Raw genomic sequence first — 16,617 nt, 5'->3', positions numbered from 1 at the left:
CGGCGTTTATTTAAAATGAAGTTTATTTTGAAAGGTCAAGCACGGAAATGACTCACCACTGATATTCTTTGATGGCCATTCATGAAGACAGCGCCAAAGGTGTCGAGGAAGGGAGTCTACTAGTCTATTTGTTTTGTTAATGGTCTTTAGTCGTTAAATCTACGTATTATTCGTTATAATTTCAGCAATAGCCTTTCACACAAGTCTCCTGCCATGCTAATTAATATAGATTTTTAGCTTGACACCATCTCCCACGGTTAGCTCGGCGCTATCTCAAGGTTAGCCACCGGCTACACTACCTGAGTGACCTGTCTTGCTGGTATTGGTAGTATTAAAATAACATTTTTTTGGGGTTAAAATGTCAACGTCTCTTTCCTGACATTCAAAAGTGATGTAATGTGTCGTTAGTGAATACACTTGTATTACGTCCATTCACTATGTGTTGAGCACTAAAAACGAGTTCTGTTTAAAACCCAAAACGTTGTTATGGACTAATAAATTGAACGTTTCAGATTTGGGAGTCAATTTACTCCATTTTACTGTATTGTAAAAAAAATTCTATTGCTCACTCACTCTCACGCCACACTCTTGCTCTCTCTGTTTCTCTCTCTCTCTCTCTCTCTCTCTCTCTCTCTCTCTCACATAGACGCAGCCATGTCTCCATCGATTCCACTGCAGGAGATGATCCGGGCCATTAGGTCGGCCAGGACCCAGTGCGAAGAGCGGGGTGTCATCCAGAGGGAATGCGCTGTCATCCGGGCGCAATTCAGACAATCTGACAACGATGGTCGATCTCACAACCTGGCCAAGCTTCTCTATGTCCACATGCTTGGCTATCCTGCACACTTTGGTCAGGTGAGAGGATTTGAGTGTGATGAGGCAGATCATGCATCTGAGTCCATTTACCGTGGTGGTGGGGGTGGGGTTCATTCTTTGAGAACATTATTCACTCCATAGATGGAGGATTATTCACTCCATACATGGAGCGTGAAGCACGCACTGATAAGTGTTTTTAGCAAAATAAAAAATCTAAATAACACACTGTCAGTAACAGGCAACACAAGATGGCTGCCCATTGGCTTTAGCCGTAAGACGCGATTGGCGGTCCAATCTATTGTATACTTCTATGAATGTGGCTCATGCTGCAGACACAGCGGAAACCACAAATTACCCCTCCACACAATAGGGCAATCAAAGGCTATGAAGGAAGACCGACCAAGTGGACCAACGAGTACGCCCTGGTTCTTGCTTGGCTGTTTTAGAGCTCAAGTTGTTCCTGTTCAAATTCTTCCTGTTAGATGGAGTGTGTTCGGATGATAGCCAGCCCTCGCTACAGTGAAAAGCGTGTAGGATACCTCGGAGCCATGATGCTGCTGGATGAGAAGCAGGATGCCAGTTTGCTCATCACCAATTCCATAAAAAAGTAAGATTGCCCATTGCAATCACATAGCCCTTTGAGGAATTAAAAAACGCAGTTGAAATTCAATGGCTGCAATTATGATGGCTATTTTTCCCATTCAATTGTGCATATGACTGGTGACATAAACCTTTTGTAGCAAATGTACTCAAGCGTTATTCCAGGAGACAAAGTTTGGTGCAACATATAAGGAGGAAGTAATAATAAGAAATGACCAAATTTTTATTCATCATATAAAACAGCAGCTATGTGCTTCTTGCTTTTCAGTGACCTGTCTCATAGTAGCCAGTATGTGCAGTCTCTGGCTCTATGCACTCTCGCCTGTATTGGCTCGGCTGAGATGTGCAAAGATCTTGCCCCGGAGATTGAGAGGCTGCTTCGAGCCTCCAATTCTTACATTAAAAAGAAGGTAAAGATACTCTTGTTATTTCCATACCGCAGTTCAAAGAAACGTTGGTGATGCTGAGCTTGTTTCCGCTCTCCCGTAATATGTTTCGGATGCTCTTCCCCTGTTTACCCAGGCTGCACTGTGTGCCATCCACATTGTTCGAAAGGTTCCAGATCTCGGGGAGCTCTTTGCCCGAACAGCTCGCTCTCTCCTGGCCGAGAAGCACCACGGTCAGTTTACCTTTGACATTTGTTTGAGACAAACATTTACTCAATTGTTTTGTGTTCAAGGTTTTGGCTCTGTTTGTCTGAAGGTGTGCTCCATGGTGCTGTAGTGCTCATCACAGTGCTGTGTGAGTGTAGTCCAGATACACTGGAGCGCTTCAGAAAGGTGCGTAGATGACACACACGCACACTCAAACATATTCACATGCACATTTTGGGCTGATATGACAAAGTAAGTTCATTGAAGGCATTAACAAAAACCTGTTAAGCATTAAGAGCATCAAACGACAGTATTTGTCCACTGGCCTGCAGCACTCTGCATTTCCATTGACATTGTAAAACATCTTCAGGCAGTGTACCTACTCTAAATTCTGCCTGACTTTAACATGTCTATTTAGACGGACGGTGTCTGTGTGTATTGCAGACAGTCCCAGATCTGGTTCGCATTATGAAAAGCTTGGTAACTTCCGGTTACTCTCCAGAGCATGACGTGGCAGGGATCAGTGATCCTTTCCTACAGGTTTGTCTTCACTCTAATACTGCTGAAAATCGTGATTTCAATTTTTACCCAAATAATCGTGATTTTTTTTTTTTTCATTATCAAGCAACCTGTTATGATGCAAATTGGGAGCTCTATGTATGTTGAAAGATATTTTCTGTGAAGATTTCAGCTCCTGATCATCTATACACACACAAAAAAAAAACTAAAATATTAAATGCAAGAAGAAGAATAAAACGAATGCCTTCCATTCACAGGTCCGCATCTTGAGACTGCTGAGAATCCTCGGGCGCAACAATGAAGCAGCAAGCGACACCATGAATGATCTCCTAGCTCAGGTTCTACTTCTGCTGACCACAATGCATTCATGCTAGCTGTTTGATTTGTTTACAACGGGTCAGCTAATGGATGATTTTTGTGTGTCACTGTACAGGTAGCTACCAATACAGATAGCACTAAGACCGTGGGCAATGCTGTGCTGTATGAGACTGTTCTCACGGTGCTGGACATCAAGTCCGAAAGTGGCCTCAGGGTGAGAAGACACTTTTTAAATGGGGGCATGCCTCATTCACAATAATTATAGTAGTTACTGTTATATTGAGTAAGATGAATTCCCTCAGATCCTGGCTGTGAACATCCTGGGCCGCTTCCTCCTGAATAACGACAGGAACATTCGGTCAGTGCATCTTAACGGCATTGGAGCCCCAATTTGTATTCCTTCGTTTCATCTCTTCCCCCATCCTCGGCTTCTTTCCCTGTACATTTTCGTTCCTCAAGGCCACTGGCAACTTCTTGACAGGTTGTCATCAGTCTGAGCTATCTCAGCGCCTTGCTGTGGTACGTTATCTCTGGAGCCACACTAGAAGGTCACTTTCTATCTGCTAGGCAGGGTGAAGGCTCATCAATTGTTCCTCTGGGCTTTGTTATAGTAATATTTTTCCCCAGCGCTTATCTTTAAGGGACATGAGGGCACTTTACAGGGTCGTCTGGTTTTTACCTGCAGGAGGCTTAATCGCTTTGTGACCATGACGGGACAGGTTTTTTTCGTGACAGCTGTGGTGATAGTACGTCAACATTGTTTTATCAGAATGACAGATAAATCATTCACTAGATTAATGTTATTTTATTTATTCTTTAATTGTTGTTCATTGTTATATTTTTCATGATTATATTATGATTTCATTTTGATTATATTATTCATTAGTATATATTTATTATATTTTGGCTGAAAATATCTTTTATTCAATAAGATTCTCAACCTGTTTAACCCATTATGCATTTGGCTACACAATATTAAGTTGATCCAACATGACCTTTTTCGGGGTATCAAACTAAAATGCAACAGTGGAATAGGTTAACAAAGAATCCTGCAAAGTCATTAATTGCAATTTTTCAGCTTGCCCTTCCTATTTTGCAGATTTTCTTGTTATTGTTTTTGTCCAGATACATTGCCATGACCTCCCTGCAAAAGATAGTTGGGACAGACAACATTGCCGTACAGCGTCACAGAGGAACCATTGTGGACTGCTTGAAAGACCCGGATGCTTCTGTCAAACGGTAACACACATTTTTCCACACATTTCTTTTCAGTTTTCAAACATGAGCTAATATCCAGTACTGTCCATTTGTTCAGCCGTGCATTAGACCTCTCCTTAGCATTGGCATCCGCCAGCAACATCCGCTCCATGATGAAAGAGCTGCTCATGTTCCTCTCCTCCTGCCCACCTGAACTCAGAGCTGAAACTACCAGCGGGATATTCTATGCTGCAGAGAGGTGAGCAAATCATGCACATGCTCTTTGGTATAGTCGTAGGCGTGCAAATATTCACAATGGCATGATACATTGGCACTCTCTTTGCCCAAAACAGGGATTGGTTTACTCCCATTGTGTGGCACACATCTTCACGATGTGATTGTTGACAACTCTCAAAGGCATTACTGTACTCGTATGACACTATCGCCACACTTCTGTGTGTGTGTGTGTCTGTGTTCACGACCATGCAGACACGAATGGATTTCTCTGTGTGTTTCTGATCTGCTCTAAAGCACCATTGTGTGTGTCTGTCAGGTACGCACCTTCCCAGCGCTGGCACATTGACACCATCCTGCATGTCCTCACCACGGTAAACACAAGGTCACACATTGTATGAAACAATTTTCATTTGTGCTGGGTGGCGTAAATGAAGCGTTTGAAGGGGGGAAAAAAATGGAGTTAGTTCCTCCAAAAGTTCTTGAACAGCAAGGTTAACTGTTGGTGGTGTATGCCATGGAAAGGGATGTTGAGATTGATTGCATCAGCGGCCGTGTGTGTTAATACGCTCCTGTTTGTTATCTATTCCTACACTGCTAGGCTGGAGGTGATGTGAGAGATGAAACCGTTCCCAACTTGATCCTGCTCATCACCAACGCTTCTGAGCTTCACTGTTACACCGTCCACAAACTTTACCGAGCGCTGCTAAGTGACATCTCTCAGGTGCGTGAATGCAGGTTGTCCTCGTTTTATTATGTTGTTGACGTTTTATTATTAGGAATTTATTTTTGATGCTTAATTTTTTTTATCTATGCAAACATTACTTAAAGTTACTTTTTATTACTCTGTAGCAACCACTGGTTCAGGTGGCCTGCTGGTGCATTGGAGAGTATGGAGATCTGCTACTCAGAGGAGAATGTCAGGAGATGGAACCTGTTGAGGTCAATAAACCACACTGGTTCATCATTTGCTTTTTTATGGGAAACCTTTTTTTAATTCACCATTGTCAATTATTGTAATTAGGTCACTGCGGACAGTGTGCTGGAAGCCTTAGAAACGGTTCTCCAGTCTCACATGTCCACCCCGACGACAAGGGGCTTTGCTCTCACTGCCACCATGAAACTGAGCACCCGCATCATTGACAATGTCGAGTAAGACACACTTTTGTTGTCCCAACAACATAAACACAACTCACTGTTTATATTTTCTACTTGGTAGTATTCTAGAGTTACATTGCTGATTTCTATTTAAACTGGGGGAAAAGCTGATAAACCCTGTAACTCCATTTCCATATGTCCATGTCTCCCTGTTTTTTTTTCATTGTAGTCGAATAAAAAGCATTGTAAGCATTTACGGCAGCTGCATAGATGTGGAGCTCCAGCAGAGGGCAGTGGAATATAACGCGCTCTTCAAAAAATATGACCACATGAGGTTTGTGTGGATTTTCATCTTGGAGGGGTAGAAGAAGAAGTCTATTCTCTTAAAAATGTTGAGCTGTTCACTGTGTGTCCACAGAGCAGCAGTGCTGGAGAGAATGCCTGTGATTGACAGGAACTCACCGGGTCATACCAATGGGGACTCGATGGGGGGCGTCATCAAAGCGTTGGAGGTGGACAAGGTGAAGCAGAGAGAGACCCTACTGCCACAACTACCTGCTAACCAGGTGATATTCCCATGGCCAATTTCAATGCACTTCTCCTTCTGAAAAAATGCAATATAAGTGCATCTGAAAAGCGTTGATTTAGCTCTACTGTACAATGTGGATCGTGTTTATTTACATAAACCATCTCTCCTGACCAATTATTTCATTGTTGTTTGTTATGCTAAAGCAATGGAAATGAAACTCAACTAACCAGTTTATACGTAATGTTCTGTCTGGCATGAGATCACTTAGTGAGTCAGCACTTGTGAATTTCGTCCGGCAACATGAGTGACATTCTTTTGTATGGTGCTGTGTTTTTATTTGCATATCCGTTAAGGAACTGAGTTGGGTGGTTCTCAGGAAGTGTGGACTTGAAGTATGACATCAGAGCCTAAAAATAACCCAGGTCAAAATGATACATGCTTTAAGTCAAGCCTTCCTGCACTTAGTAGGCGATTTAAAAGATGTTGACTTGACGTGTTTTGCCGCAAACTAATTGAACTTGCCATTCTGCCAGAAGCATAGTCATTTACCGTAGTAGATCATGAGTGCCACCTTGTGGAAATAATGGGCTAACCAACCTCACTTATTATTTATCTTAATTCCATGGGAGTGTTGTCAAAATAGGAAGTGGTTGTGACGGCTCTTTTTCAAATACATTCACACACAAGCAACAGCACAAATTGCCGTCAAGTGGTTTATTTTATCTCTGCGAGATCTCTGCAATATCGTAAGCAGCGAAATCCGGTGATTGATAGCAAAGGAAAGAAAGTACCGTATTTTCCGCCCTAAAAGGCGCACCGGGTTATAAGGCGCACATGAAATAGCCTGGTACGTATAGCAGCTATCGCAATAGCATTAGCCATCCGCAAAGTCTCACGAGACTCAGCTCGCAATCTCCCATGAGCCTCAGCAAAGTGTAAACAATCGCGTTTCTCAAACGATCTCCTATAAAATGATCGGAACTGACTAAAGTTCGATCTAACGCATTGGTACTACTTACCTATGTTTCCCTTCCATATCGATCCGTAGATTTACTCGAAACATTAACAGAGCAGCCTATTTTGACATGAAATAGCCTCGCGGGTACAACAGCTATTCGGTGACGCCCCCTGACTACAGTTGCCGTAATGCTGGGAAGCGATGCGACCTTGTAATTTACTAGTCGTACTAAAACGTACTGAAACATTTTGGCAGAGCACTGTGTACAACCAGTATGGATCAACAAATTCATCAGTTGATCCATATATAAGGCGCACTGGCCTATAAGGCGCACTGTCGGCTTTTGAGAAAATTTTAGGTTTTTAGGTGCGCCTTTTAGGGCGGAAAATACGGTAATAGCTCTCAGTGAGTCAGCATTTGAGCACGCTTTGTGAGAACCACCCAGTTCAAATAGTCCGTAAACTCTCACTACTTTATATTCTGATGAACTTTGGAATGAATAATGGATGCATGGACTTCTTCATTCCTCCTGTGTTTGTGTTTTCTTGAGGTATGTGATCTTTTGAACCTGCTTGGGGACTCCGAGGAATCCGTTCCGGCGGGCCCAGCTCAGGGTGACACGGTACCCGTCCAGTCCATAACCACAGCCAAGCCTATTGGAGGAGAGCTTTTGGATCTGTTGGGCGGATTTGAGCCCACCCCCTTGGCATCAGGTTTGAGTGCTAGACCCACACGGCAAATTCAAAGGCATCCATCTCAAGATGTGCAAAGGGAGTCGTGTTTTGTTTGCGTCATTTGTATGACGTTATCAGCTTGCTTATATTTCATAGCCCCTGCAGTGACAGTGTACGAGAAGAACGGTGTGACTCTGACACTCAGCTGTGAGAAACAGTCCGACTCGGCCGTGACGGTAACCCTGAAAGGCTGCAACTCGTCTGACTCGGACGTCACAAGCTTCGCTCTGCAGGCTGCTGTGCCAAAGGTTTGTGGACAGGAACTGAGCACTTTGAGACACACAGTTGGGAACTACTAGTAGGACAACTATGTTGAGGCAAAGCTGGGTACTATTCGTTGGCATTTGCAAAAACCAGAAAGTACTAATTTCAGGTTGTAGAATGACATGAACAAAGTGTTAGGTGTCCACGTCTGTGTATTTGATGGTTTCAGAGTGTCCACTTAAACATGAAGGCCCCCAGCGGAGACACACTTCCTGCAAGAGGCTTGGCTCATGTGACCCAGTTGGTACTTCTCAACAATCCAAACAAGGTGACTACCCATTTCCATTGTAGCAATCATTTCTTGAGCTCAACCGCCGAGGAAAAAGTGTCATCTGACCCATTTCCTCCAGGTCAACCTTAAAATGAGGATACGGATATCTTACTCAAGCCAAGGATCCTCCGTTCAGGACACAGTTCAAATTGATTCCTTTCCTGGACTTTCTTGATTGGCTCCAATCACCAGACATTCTTCAGATTCACCATTTGGTTGTTTACTCTGATGCTGAACTTGGATAAAGAAGTCATCTATTTGATATTGCATTCAAGACAAAAGTAATCAAGTATTGTTTTTCAAGGTCAGCCAGGCTATTAAGCATCATCAGCCTAGATATCATATTCAGGGTTTTGTAGTTGATTTGACCTATCATATGATTGTCTTTTATTTCTTTGAGATACTGAATGTCTTGTAGCACTCCGTTTGTACTCCCTCCAAATCAATTGGCCAACTAATGTACTGTCACCATATCGTTAGACACTCATAGCTCCCCTCTTCTCCTGTGCCTTTTATTCTTTGTGCTCAAAGGTTTATTATTGTTAGTAATCATTCAATTACATTGGAATCAGCATTACTTGATAAATCGTGCAGAACCTCTTGAACAATAGTCCTGTTTATTTACAGTCACTCTTAAGTTTTAAGGTCTGTATCGCACTAATTGTTCTCAGTATTTTTATTTTAAAGACCAATCCACGTACGCTTACATTCAGAAGTCCTCCCAAAAACTGGAAAGTGTCTGCAGTGGTGTACTGTGGATGGTTAAACTGTTCTAGATCCAAGAACACTATTTCATGTTTGAATTCACACTCATTTTCTAATAAATGACCGGATGATTTCAGCACCATGCAGCAATGTGTATTCGATGCCAATTTGAGCAATGTGCATTGGAAAAAAGTGCAAAACCCAATTTGAGCATTTATTCACAATTTCCACAGCATTGGTTAAGTGTCAATTTTTGCACATGTCGTCCTGAAAGTTGTTAGACTCAAGAGTTTTGATTGGCCATATTTGAGCGTGCCAAACAAGGAATTTGACTTGGGTACATCACAGCCTCTGTTCAACATTTAGGTGACTAACAACACTCAGGACATGTGAAAAATGACAAACTGATCTTAAACTCCCAAGAGGGCAAGGAAAAACTCAAAACCCCAGCTAGGGGAAATGAGAAACCTTGAGAAGAGACCACAGATGGGAGGATGACCAGGCTGCAATGGATGGATTTAGCTACCGAAATGTTGGCTGAGAGTCAAATTCCATGCTCAAACTTGGCAAATAAAAGATTGCGATATATTGAGAGTGGCCTGTACAAACAGGGCAAATGCAGAAAGCACAAAAACATTCACAACAGGTTTGCTTTTGCATGTGGGAGGGGGGATTTGCTTGTTATGGTAACATAGTTTAATGATGTTGGGACACCTCGAGCATTGGCACACAGCTGGCATTGCGTTAAGCGCCATTCATGTTGAGGTGGGTAGTACATCGGGCGTGTGAAAGGCTTCCCCCCCTCTTAGCGCCAACACCAGATGGAGCACCGAACCTCCCTGGATTTTGTAGTCTGCTGCCGTCTTTTCATCGTTCCTGAAAATCATAGGACAAAATATGCAGGACTATTACACTTGAGGGAAAACGATTGTCACTGTGAAAGAGCTCACATCTGTTTCCCACTGTAGATGAGTCTTTGTTGTTGAGGGGGTATGCCTTCTTTTTCTTCCACCCTTTCTTTAATTCGCTCCACCTAGAAAGCCAAACAGGATATCTGATGAGTGTTATTCAAGAGGACAAGATTTTAAATGTCTTTACCTTGTCTGTGGGCTCAATGTCGATTTCGATTTCTTTTCCAGTCAGAGTCTGAAACAAATAAAAGTCCACATCATGGAGCCAGCATTTTGGAGTTTGCGTGCTAGATATTCTGTTATCTATTGCTATCTAGATCCGCATTCCTTCTTTAACCCCCATGTCAGCAGAACTGGTGGGGGGGCTCCACATAATTGAAAGTTTTACTTTTCAGGTGTAAACTCTACAACGTAGAGCATAAAGATGACGACGTAACAGCAACATACGAGGTGTCGATTGCAAGTGACTTCACGCATATAAAATGACGCCTCACAAACGTATTGTTCAGAAGAAATACACCGGCAAAAGGGCAAGCTACACAATATAGCTACAAAATGAAACGGTCGTTTCGTTTGGAAAGATCCCTCCAAAGAGCAGACTTTCTTGTTTGACTTCCAATGACAAACGCCTTACCTTCACTTTGATCAGCATTTTGAACGAGGAATATGACAATTTGAAATGATCTTAACATGTAATGAATAAAGCGATTTTGTAGTCTGAGTAGATCTAAACTGGTCGCCGGGATGATTCAGGATTACTTCCTGTGTAACATGCTAAAGGTTCCGGAAGTGACGTTTGCGTTGACTGTTTGTCCTTTGTTCCGCTTTGCAGGCTTGTATTTAGATTACGTTCCCGAGTGTTACTCGAATATAGCAAAAGTGAATGGAAATCAGCTTGGCCCAAGATTAAAAAGCTGCACTGTAGACAGTTTTTTTGCAGGATTTAAAAAAAAAAAAAATTGAGGGGGGGGGGGGGGTGATAGTTAATTTTGGGGAAAACATAAATAAATAGTAACAATAACAGATTAACAATGTGAATAAGTCTTTATATTGTCAAGAGTCCTCTAATGTTTGTTGCATTAACTTTGACTGTTTTCCCCCCCAAATTGTTATTTAATATTTCATGTTTTATATATTTGTGTATATTTTATTCACAAATAAAAGATATATGAGAAGACGAAGAAATGGAATATTTTTAGTGCTAATAAAATTTTATAGTAATAATAATAATCTATTTACATGTTTTCACCCACAACCTCTTACTACAAATAAGAAAATAAGATGTGGGCCATTGAGCAAACAGCTTTCGGTGTGGACGGTCAAAAAAAATCCTTCCTGTTCCTGCACAGATGTCTGGCATTGGTATAATGAGACAGGAAGTGTGTATATAATAGCACTTGCCAAGTGCCTTGGCATACTCAGCCATGCTTCTCCATCTCTTAGGTGTGACACTATTGGCTGTTTTTGCAACAGCTGAAAATGAAGGTATTGCACATGCGTGCTTTGTTAATACTGTACAGGTTTTTCACATGAGACTCCTTTCTTTACAGATATCAAAATAGAATGTAAGCCAGACTCTGTAAACATCACATGGATCATCAGTGAGGAGCTGGTGCCATACTCGACGTATCTTTTCCTTGGAAACTGCATACGGTCCGATGCGACGACTTTGCCAACGGGAGACTGGGCACTACATTTTCACTACAAATTCCGAGACTGTAAATTTAAGAAAAAGGTCAGAGTAGCAAATACAGCCATCTGAATCCTCAGAAGCTTCTTGATGACCAGTCTGTCTTCCACAGATAAAGGGGAAACATCTGATCTATCAAAATGTGATGACCTACAAGCCTGGAGCAAAGTCACAGCCACCACTATATGAGTATTTCTTTGAATGTGTCCAGAAAAGGTGCGGTGTTTTCTGATATCCGTTCTTTACCTGACCCCATTTAAAACAGCCCCAAATATTTGTAGGCCAAAAGGGTGGTTTCCTCCATTCCTGAACCCAGGTGCCAGTGTTTCTGTAGGGCGTGGTGGCCTCGTCTTCCGTATGGCACTCCTCAATGGTGATTTTCCTCGCTGCCATTTGATAAAGCATGCATAGACTCAGTACTGGCGTTTTTCATCCAGAACAAATGACAGGCATAGCAAAATCGAATGTAATCCCGCTGGGCTCGCTCATGCCCATCTGGGCGGCTGTGGAGCAGAAAGCCCATCAGCCGTTGCGGCTCTTCATGGAGGAATGTGTCGCAGCCCCCACTGCGGAGCTGAAGCCACATCAGCAGGTTCATCCCATCGTTGTCAACAAAGGGTAGGTCTCATTTGCCTTTTCAGTTTAAAAACTGGATTTGTGACCGTTTACTTTCTACAGATGTCTTATCGAGAGCAACTCGGCGTTTGTCCCTCGATACCATTCATCTGCACTTGTTCTTTCCCTGCAGTCATCCATGTTGGGTACTGGAAAGGTGAGAAAGAAAATGACCAATTTGTAAAGTGACTTTATTTATTTTTTTTCCCCCTACAGCTGTACATTCACTGTAAACTTGTTGCGTGGGATCCTGAAGTCCTTGATGAAAGCAAGAAAGCCTGTCAATATTCCCAACAGAATGGAGGGCAAGTGTTGCACGGAGCTTCCTTTTCTTTTTAATCTGCCTTTGCAATCATTTGTACTTTTATTCTTAGATGGGAATTACTAGACGACCCATCCCAGAACATTCTGTGTAGCTGCTGTGATCAGATCTGCAAAACCCGGCCCAGACGAAGAGCTGAACAAAGTATTCTTTTTTTGGGGGGGGGAACAACTTTGAGTTGAGCTGCCACATGACTTGACTATTTGAACCTCTCTCCTTAGAATTCCATGGGCTGAGTCAACTTTCAGTGTTGGGACCGTTGGTCATTGTGGATAGGTTGGAGAGACGTCTGACCACATAAAAAGATGGAGGTGTTTGTTTCTGATATGATGCAGAGAATAAAATATTTTTGGACACAATGTGACTGCTTCAATGAATTGCTAACTTTTTTTTTGGTGGAGGGGTGTCTAGAGTTGGAAGTGAATGAGCCCCCCCCAGCCAAAGTTTATTGTAGTACAGATTGACTTAATTAAAAAGTACAAATAATTGTAGCAGAATAAAGGTTATGTAAACAAATAGCCTAGTTCTGTTAACAGACTTGGAAAATGTTCAAATGCCATCGTGATGGTTTTAAGAAGGTAAACTGATTTAAAATGCATTGAGATTAAAGTGTGGACTTCACATATTTATGGTGTATTTTTTTTTTTATTGAAAGTTTGCCCCATGGGAAAAAATCTATTCCATTTGATATCAGACTTAATTACTATTCTTGGGTGAAGATATCAGTTCTTACGCAGTCTTTCTGTGCATGTGAGTGTAAATGGATTTTTGTTGCATGAAATATCAATTTATTCCTAACAGTCTATTCTCATCATTTCATAGTGTATGTGCAGATTTTAGAGCGGTCCAATCGGATTTGATCCACTATGTGCTCACGTGTCATCTGTATTGTTGGCCAGCAGACTCAGTAGTGCTAGCAGATATATTATAAATCCTATTCAAACTTGAACTGTTACTTTAACCAATCCGATTTCAAATTCACCGCCACACAATAATGGCAGCATTTTCCATTCCCTGATTGGTAGGTCCAAACACGCAAAATCTGACTCATAAAAGAAGCTTGCAGCAATCCGCACACACTCATTTAATAATCAGCATGATCAATTTCAATTGTTTTCGTCATGTTACAAAATAAATTGAATTTGAAAGGCATGGCACAGCTGAGCTGTTCGATGGCTTCTTCTATTTGTGACGTGACTGTGGTGCTATCAGGAGGCCCCACCCACCCATCCATCCCAGATATGACTTTGGAAAAATACAAAATGATGAGTAATCAGGTGCACCTGCGCAGGTTGGCAGGTGAAACAGCTGATTGAGTGCTCAGAGGGAATAAAACCACAATTCCATGCAGCAAGCCCATTGTTCAGTCATGATGGCTTCCATTTGGCATAGTGCATTGCTTTTCAGCTTAGCTGCTGGCGTTGCAGTATTTGCAGGTAATGTTGCATAGCTGGAATTTTTTTTAACCCACTTTGTTTGCTGTATGTTGTCTTTGTTCCTCCCAAGATGTCAAGCTGGACTGCAGGCCTGATTTTGTGACGCTGGTGTCGAGGGAAAGCAGACACCATGCTGATGCGTCGCTTTTTCGTTTGGGAACGTGCGCTCCCATCAGTGCATCTGCTCGGGAGGCAACTTTCAGAGTGGAGTATTCGGATTGTAATTTCAGGACAATGGTGAGTACCTGTCTGTGCCGTTACCTTGTTCTTTTGACGTCTTAACACTTTTTTTTTTTTCTCCTAGGTGACTGGGGACAAGGTAGTGCACACCAACGACCTGATTTATTTGGCGCCTGACTCTGGAGTGCAAACTCTCACCCATCCTGTTATTTGCGTATTTGACAGGTGGGTTACGCGCTACTCTTGTCATCACCTCACCGAGAGCTATTTTTGAAGTCGGCATTTAACCTGTACCACGTTGCAGGCCGAAAGAATGGGCCCCGACCAGTTACGATCCAGTCTTCTCGACCTATGGCCAGTCGGGTCTAGTGTTCCATATGGCCCTTATGAACGGTGGGGGTTCATTGCTGAAATGACTTCATTTTGTGTTCAAACTAACTATTTTTTTGTTTTAAGAGGACTTCACCGGCCCGGCTACATCAACTCGTTTTGCGCTCGGCTCGTTCATCCCAATCGTGGCTCGTGTGGAGGAGAAAATGCATCAGCCGTTGCTCCTGCTGATTGAAGAGTGTATAGCGACAACTACGCCAGAGCGGCAGTCCGACTATTATTACAACATTATCGGCAATAAGGGGTACTGTCCTAAAGCGGGCCTAATGGCTTCAACGATTGTGAAATAATCTTGTCATTCTCCTTTCTTCAATCATAGCTGTCTTTTGGATAGTAAGATGTCACAGTCCAGATTTGAACAAAGGCTGATTTCATCAGAAGTCAGACTTTCTCTTCAAGCGTTTAGATTTGCTGTTGAAGAGGAGGTAACTCATCAAAATGATGGAGCTGCTTTTTTATTCCCCCCCAACTTCATATTGATTTTACATGTGCTTCTCAACAGGTGTTTCTTCACTGTAAACTTGTAGCTTGGGATCCATCTGGTATTGATCACACAAAGAAGGCGTGCAACTTTGTCAAAGGGCATGGGTAAATGTTTTGAAAGTTCTGCTTGATTTCCAAAGAAATAATATCATCTTTAGTAGTTTTAATAGAAATGTATTAACTCCTAAATGCTTCACCACTTCAGGTGGGAGTTGGTGGACAACCTTGCACATAGCAAGTTGTGTGACTGCTGTGAAACTAGTTGCAAGTCCAGGTGGTCAAGGAGTGTAGCTTCAGGTATCCCACACCTCCCCTCTCCTGGCATCATCGTGCTGGTCTGACAAGATCTTGTTTTTGCAGGGAAACATGGAATTGTCCAGAATGCAGTCCTTGGACCCATGACGATTCCTGAAGTCTGACCCTGAAGTGACAATTTCTACTTTGTGTCGAATGATCTTGCGTAACATTTATTAGCAGGAATGGACCTCAGTGCAAAAATGTTTTATTTTCACAAGCGGTTTAGTCAACCGATTTTTCAAGCCCCATTGCATGTCCAATAAACAATCTGGAACACATGTCTGACTTTTGTGCATGTTTAAGACAATAGCCTTTAACATTTGATTCAAATGATCAGGATTGCTATCTGCCTCCTGCAGGGGCTTGCTGATGTGCTGCTCATTTGAATTAAATTTGTTATCTTCAAGAACTGCAAGAGTGTTTGACAAAAGCAACACTGCAGGCCTAAACATTGAATGGAATTTATTCATTCACATTTCCATGGCAAAAAGTGTGAATGTTGTGTTGGCTTTATGGCAGAACATGTCTGCATATGCAGGTGGCTCTCCTTTTGATCGTAAACAATCGAGGCCATTTGCCCTTTGTGGCTTTGCCTTTGATGAATTTCACACCATAGCACACTTGCAGGCAACCAAAATTCAACTTCACATTCACACCACTGTTTAAAGAACAGCTTTATGACAGAAATTCAGCCTGTTAACCTTTAAATTCGATGGACTATGGAAGCAAAAAATGGACCAATTTTTGCCTGAGGGGTTATGGTCAAAGTTGCTAGTTTAGTTAGAATAAAATTAAAACAAAATATTTCAGCAGAGAGAACGTCTAACAAATTTAATCCTAAACCTAGTATGAGAATATCTGTCTTGATAGTATGAAATGGCCACTGTTGATTCAGCATTTTTTTTTTTTTTTTTTACAAGCTCAAATGTCTTTGTTGGAGTAGTTGATGGAATGTACAGCATGTCTGAGTTCCATTAAATTCTGACTTATGTTAAATTTCTAATCATTTATTTGTGATACATTCACTTTAAAAGTACAGTTCGGTTTTTACTTTACTAGAGGATGTGGTTTTCTTTTTGCTATTTCAAAATGGCGGAAAGACCTCGTCACTAATTGTTTGTCTGGTCCTTAATCAAAGTTGCTGGGGTTTTTTTTTAATTGAAAATTGTTTCCAGTATAGAAATAGTTGTTTCATTTATATGTATATAAAGCATTCGATTTTTTCCGAAGTTCAGTGAATGTCTCAACAGTCAAGTGGCTCACAAGCTAATGCTAGCAAGCTAACGGCCGCAGTAACTCGTCCGTTTTTTTGTCAACCACTTCTCACATTTGCGCCAGGTAAGATTACGAAAATGTCACGGCATGTTTTATATTCGACAGCATGTTAAGTATTTTAAGTTTGCAGTCACACGGGAAATTTTATTTGAAAATGTTAAGTAGCAACAACTCATAGCTAA

General features: G+C 41.9%; 4 protein-coding genes across 5 annotated transcripts; 3 read left to right on the top strand and 1 right to left on the bottom strand.

The window, feature by feature from the left end:
* The first annotated feature begins 42 nt into the window (after positions 1 to 42).
* Positions 43 to 8,977, top strand: ap1g2 (adaptor related protein complex 1 subunit gamma 2). Of its 2 annotated transcripts, none has more exons than XM_037275700.1 (22): positions 43 to 319; positions 647 to 855; positions 1,299 to 1,423; positions 1,685 to 1,826; positions 1,939 to 2,035; positions 2,119 to 2,195; positions 2,454 to 2,549; positions 2,786 to 2,866; positions 2,962 to 3,060; positions 3,149 to 3,204; positions 3,972 to 4,085; positions 4,162 to 4,302; positions 4,597 to 4,651; positions 4,879 to 5,001; positions 5,130 to 5,219; positions 5,302 to 5,429; positions 5,605 to 5,709; positions 5,794 to 5,941; positions 7,413 to 7,575; positions 7,693 to 7,844; positions 8,030 to 8,128; positions 8,211 to 8,977. In XM_037275700.1, the coding sequence occupies exons 2-22, from the start codon at positions 655 to 657 to the stop codon at positions 8,304 to 8,306; spliced, it is 2,388 nt and encodes a 795-aa protein (XP_037131595.1). In that variant the 5' UTR covers positions 43 to 319; positions 647 to 654; the 3' UTR covers positions 8,307 to 8,977. The 2 variants fall into 2 exon arrangements, with proteins under 2 accessions (XP_037131595.1, XP_037131594.1); XM_037275699.1 differs by having other exon boundaries at positions 45 to 278.
* A 506-nt stretch (positions 8,978 to 9,483) lies between these two features.
* Positions 9,484 to 10,541, bottom strand: nedd8l (NEDD8 ubiquitin like modifier, like). The gene is made up of 4 exons (XM_037275702.1): positions 10,382 to 10,541; positions 9,935 to 9,982; positions 9,787 to 9,869; positions 9,484 to 9,712 (listed from the first exon to the last, which is right to left on the bottom strand). The coding sequence occupies exons 1-4, from the start codon at positions 10,397 to 10,399 to the stop codon at positions 9,592 to 9,594; spliced, it is 270 nt and encodes an 89-aa protein (XP_037131597.1). The 5' UTR covers positions 10,400 to 10,541; the 3' UTR covers positions 9,484 to 9,591.
* Positions 10,542 to 11,121: 580 nt separating this feature from the next.
* On the top strand, positions 11,122 to 12,735 carry zp3f.2 (zona pellucida glycoprotein 3f, tandem duplicate 2). The gene is made up of 9 exons (XM_037275960.1): positions 11,122 to 11,232; positions 11,298 to 11,482; positions 11,550 to 11,653; positions 11,719 to 11,810; positions 11,875 to 12,055; positions 12,116 to 12,209; positions 12,269 to 12,357; positions 12,427 to 12,518; positions 12,596 to 12,735. The coding sequence occupies exons 1-9, from the start codon at positions 11,172 to 11,174 to the stop codon at positions 12,673 to 12,675; spliced, it is 978 nt and encodes a 325-aa protein (XP_037131855.1). The 5' UTR covers positions 11,122 to 11,171; the 3' UTR covers positions 12,676 to 12,735.
* Positions 12,736 to 13,746: 1,011 nt separating this feature from the next.
* On the top strand, positions 13,747 to 15,204 carry LOC119137485 (zona pellucida sperm-binding protein 3-like). The gene is made up of 8 exons (XM_037276816.1): positions 13,747 to 13,810; positions 13,881 to 14,047; positions 14,115 to 14,215; positions 14,295 to 14,383; positions 14,447 to 14,624; positions 14,700 to 14,805; positions 14,883 to 14,968; positions 15,069 to 15,204. The coding sequence occupies exons 1-8, from the start codon at positions 13,747 to 13,749 to the stop codon at positions 15,202 to 15,204; spliced, it is 927 nt and encodes a 308-aa protein (XP_037132711.1).
* Positions 15,205 to 16,617: the final 1,413 nt, after the last annotated feature.

The sequence above is a fragment of the Syngnathus acus genome, chromosome 17 (assembly GCF_901709675.1).
Source record: "Syngnathus acus chromosome 17, fSynAcu1.2, whole genome shotgun sequence".
Taxonomy (NCBI): Eukaryota; Metazoa; Chordata; class Actinopteri; order Syngnathiformes; family Syngnathidae; genus Syngnathus; species Syngnathus acus.
The sequence above is the reverse complement of the archived record's forward strand: the minus strand, read 5'-3'. Positions and strand labels throughout refer to the sequence as shown.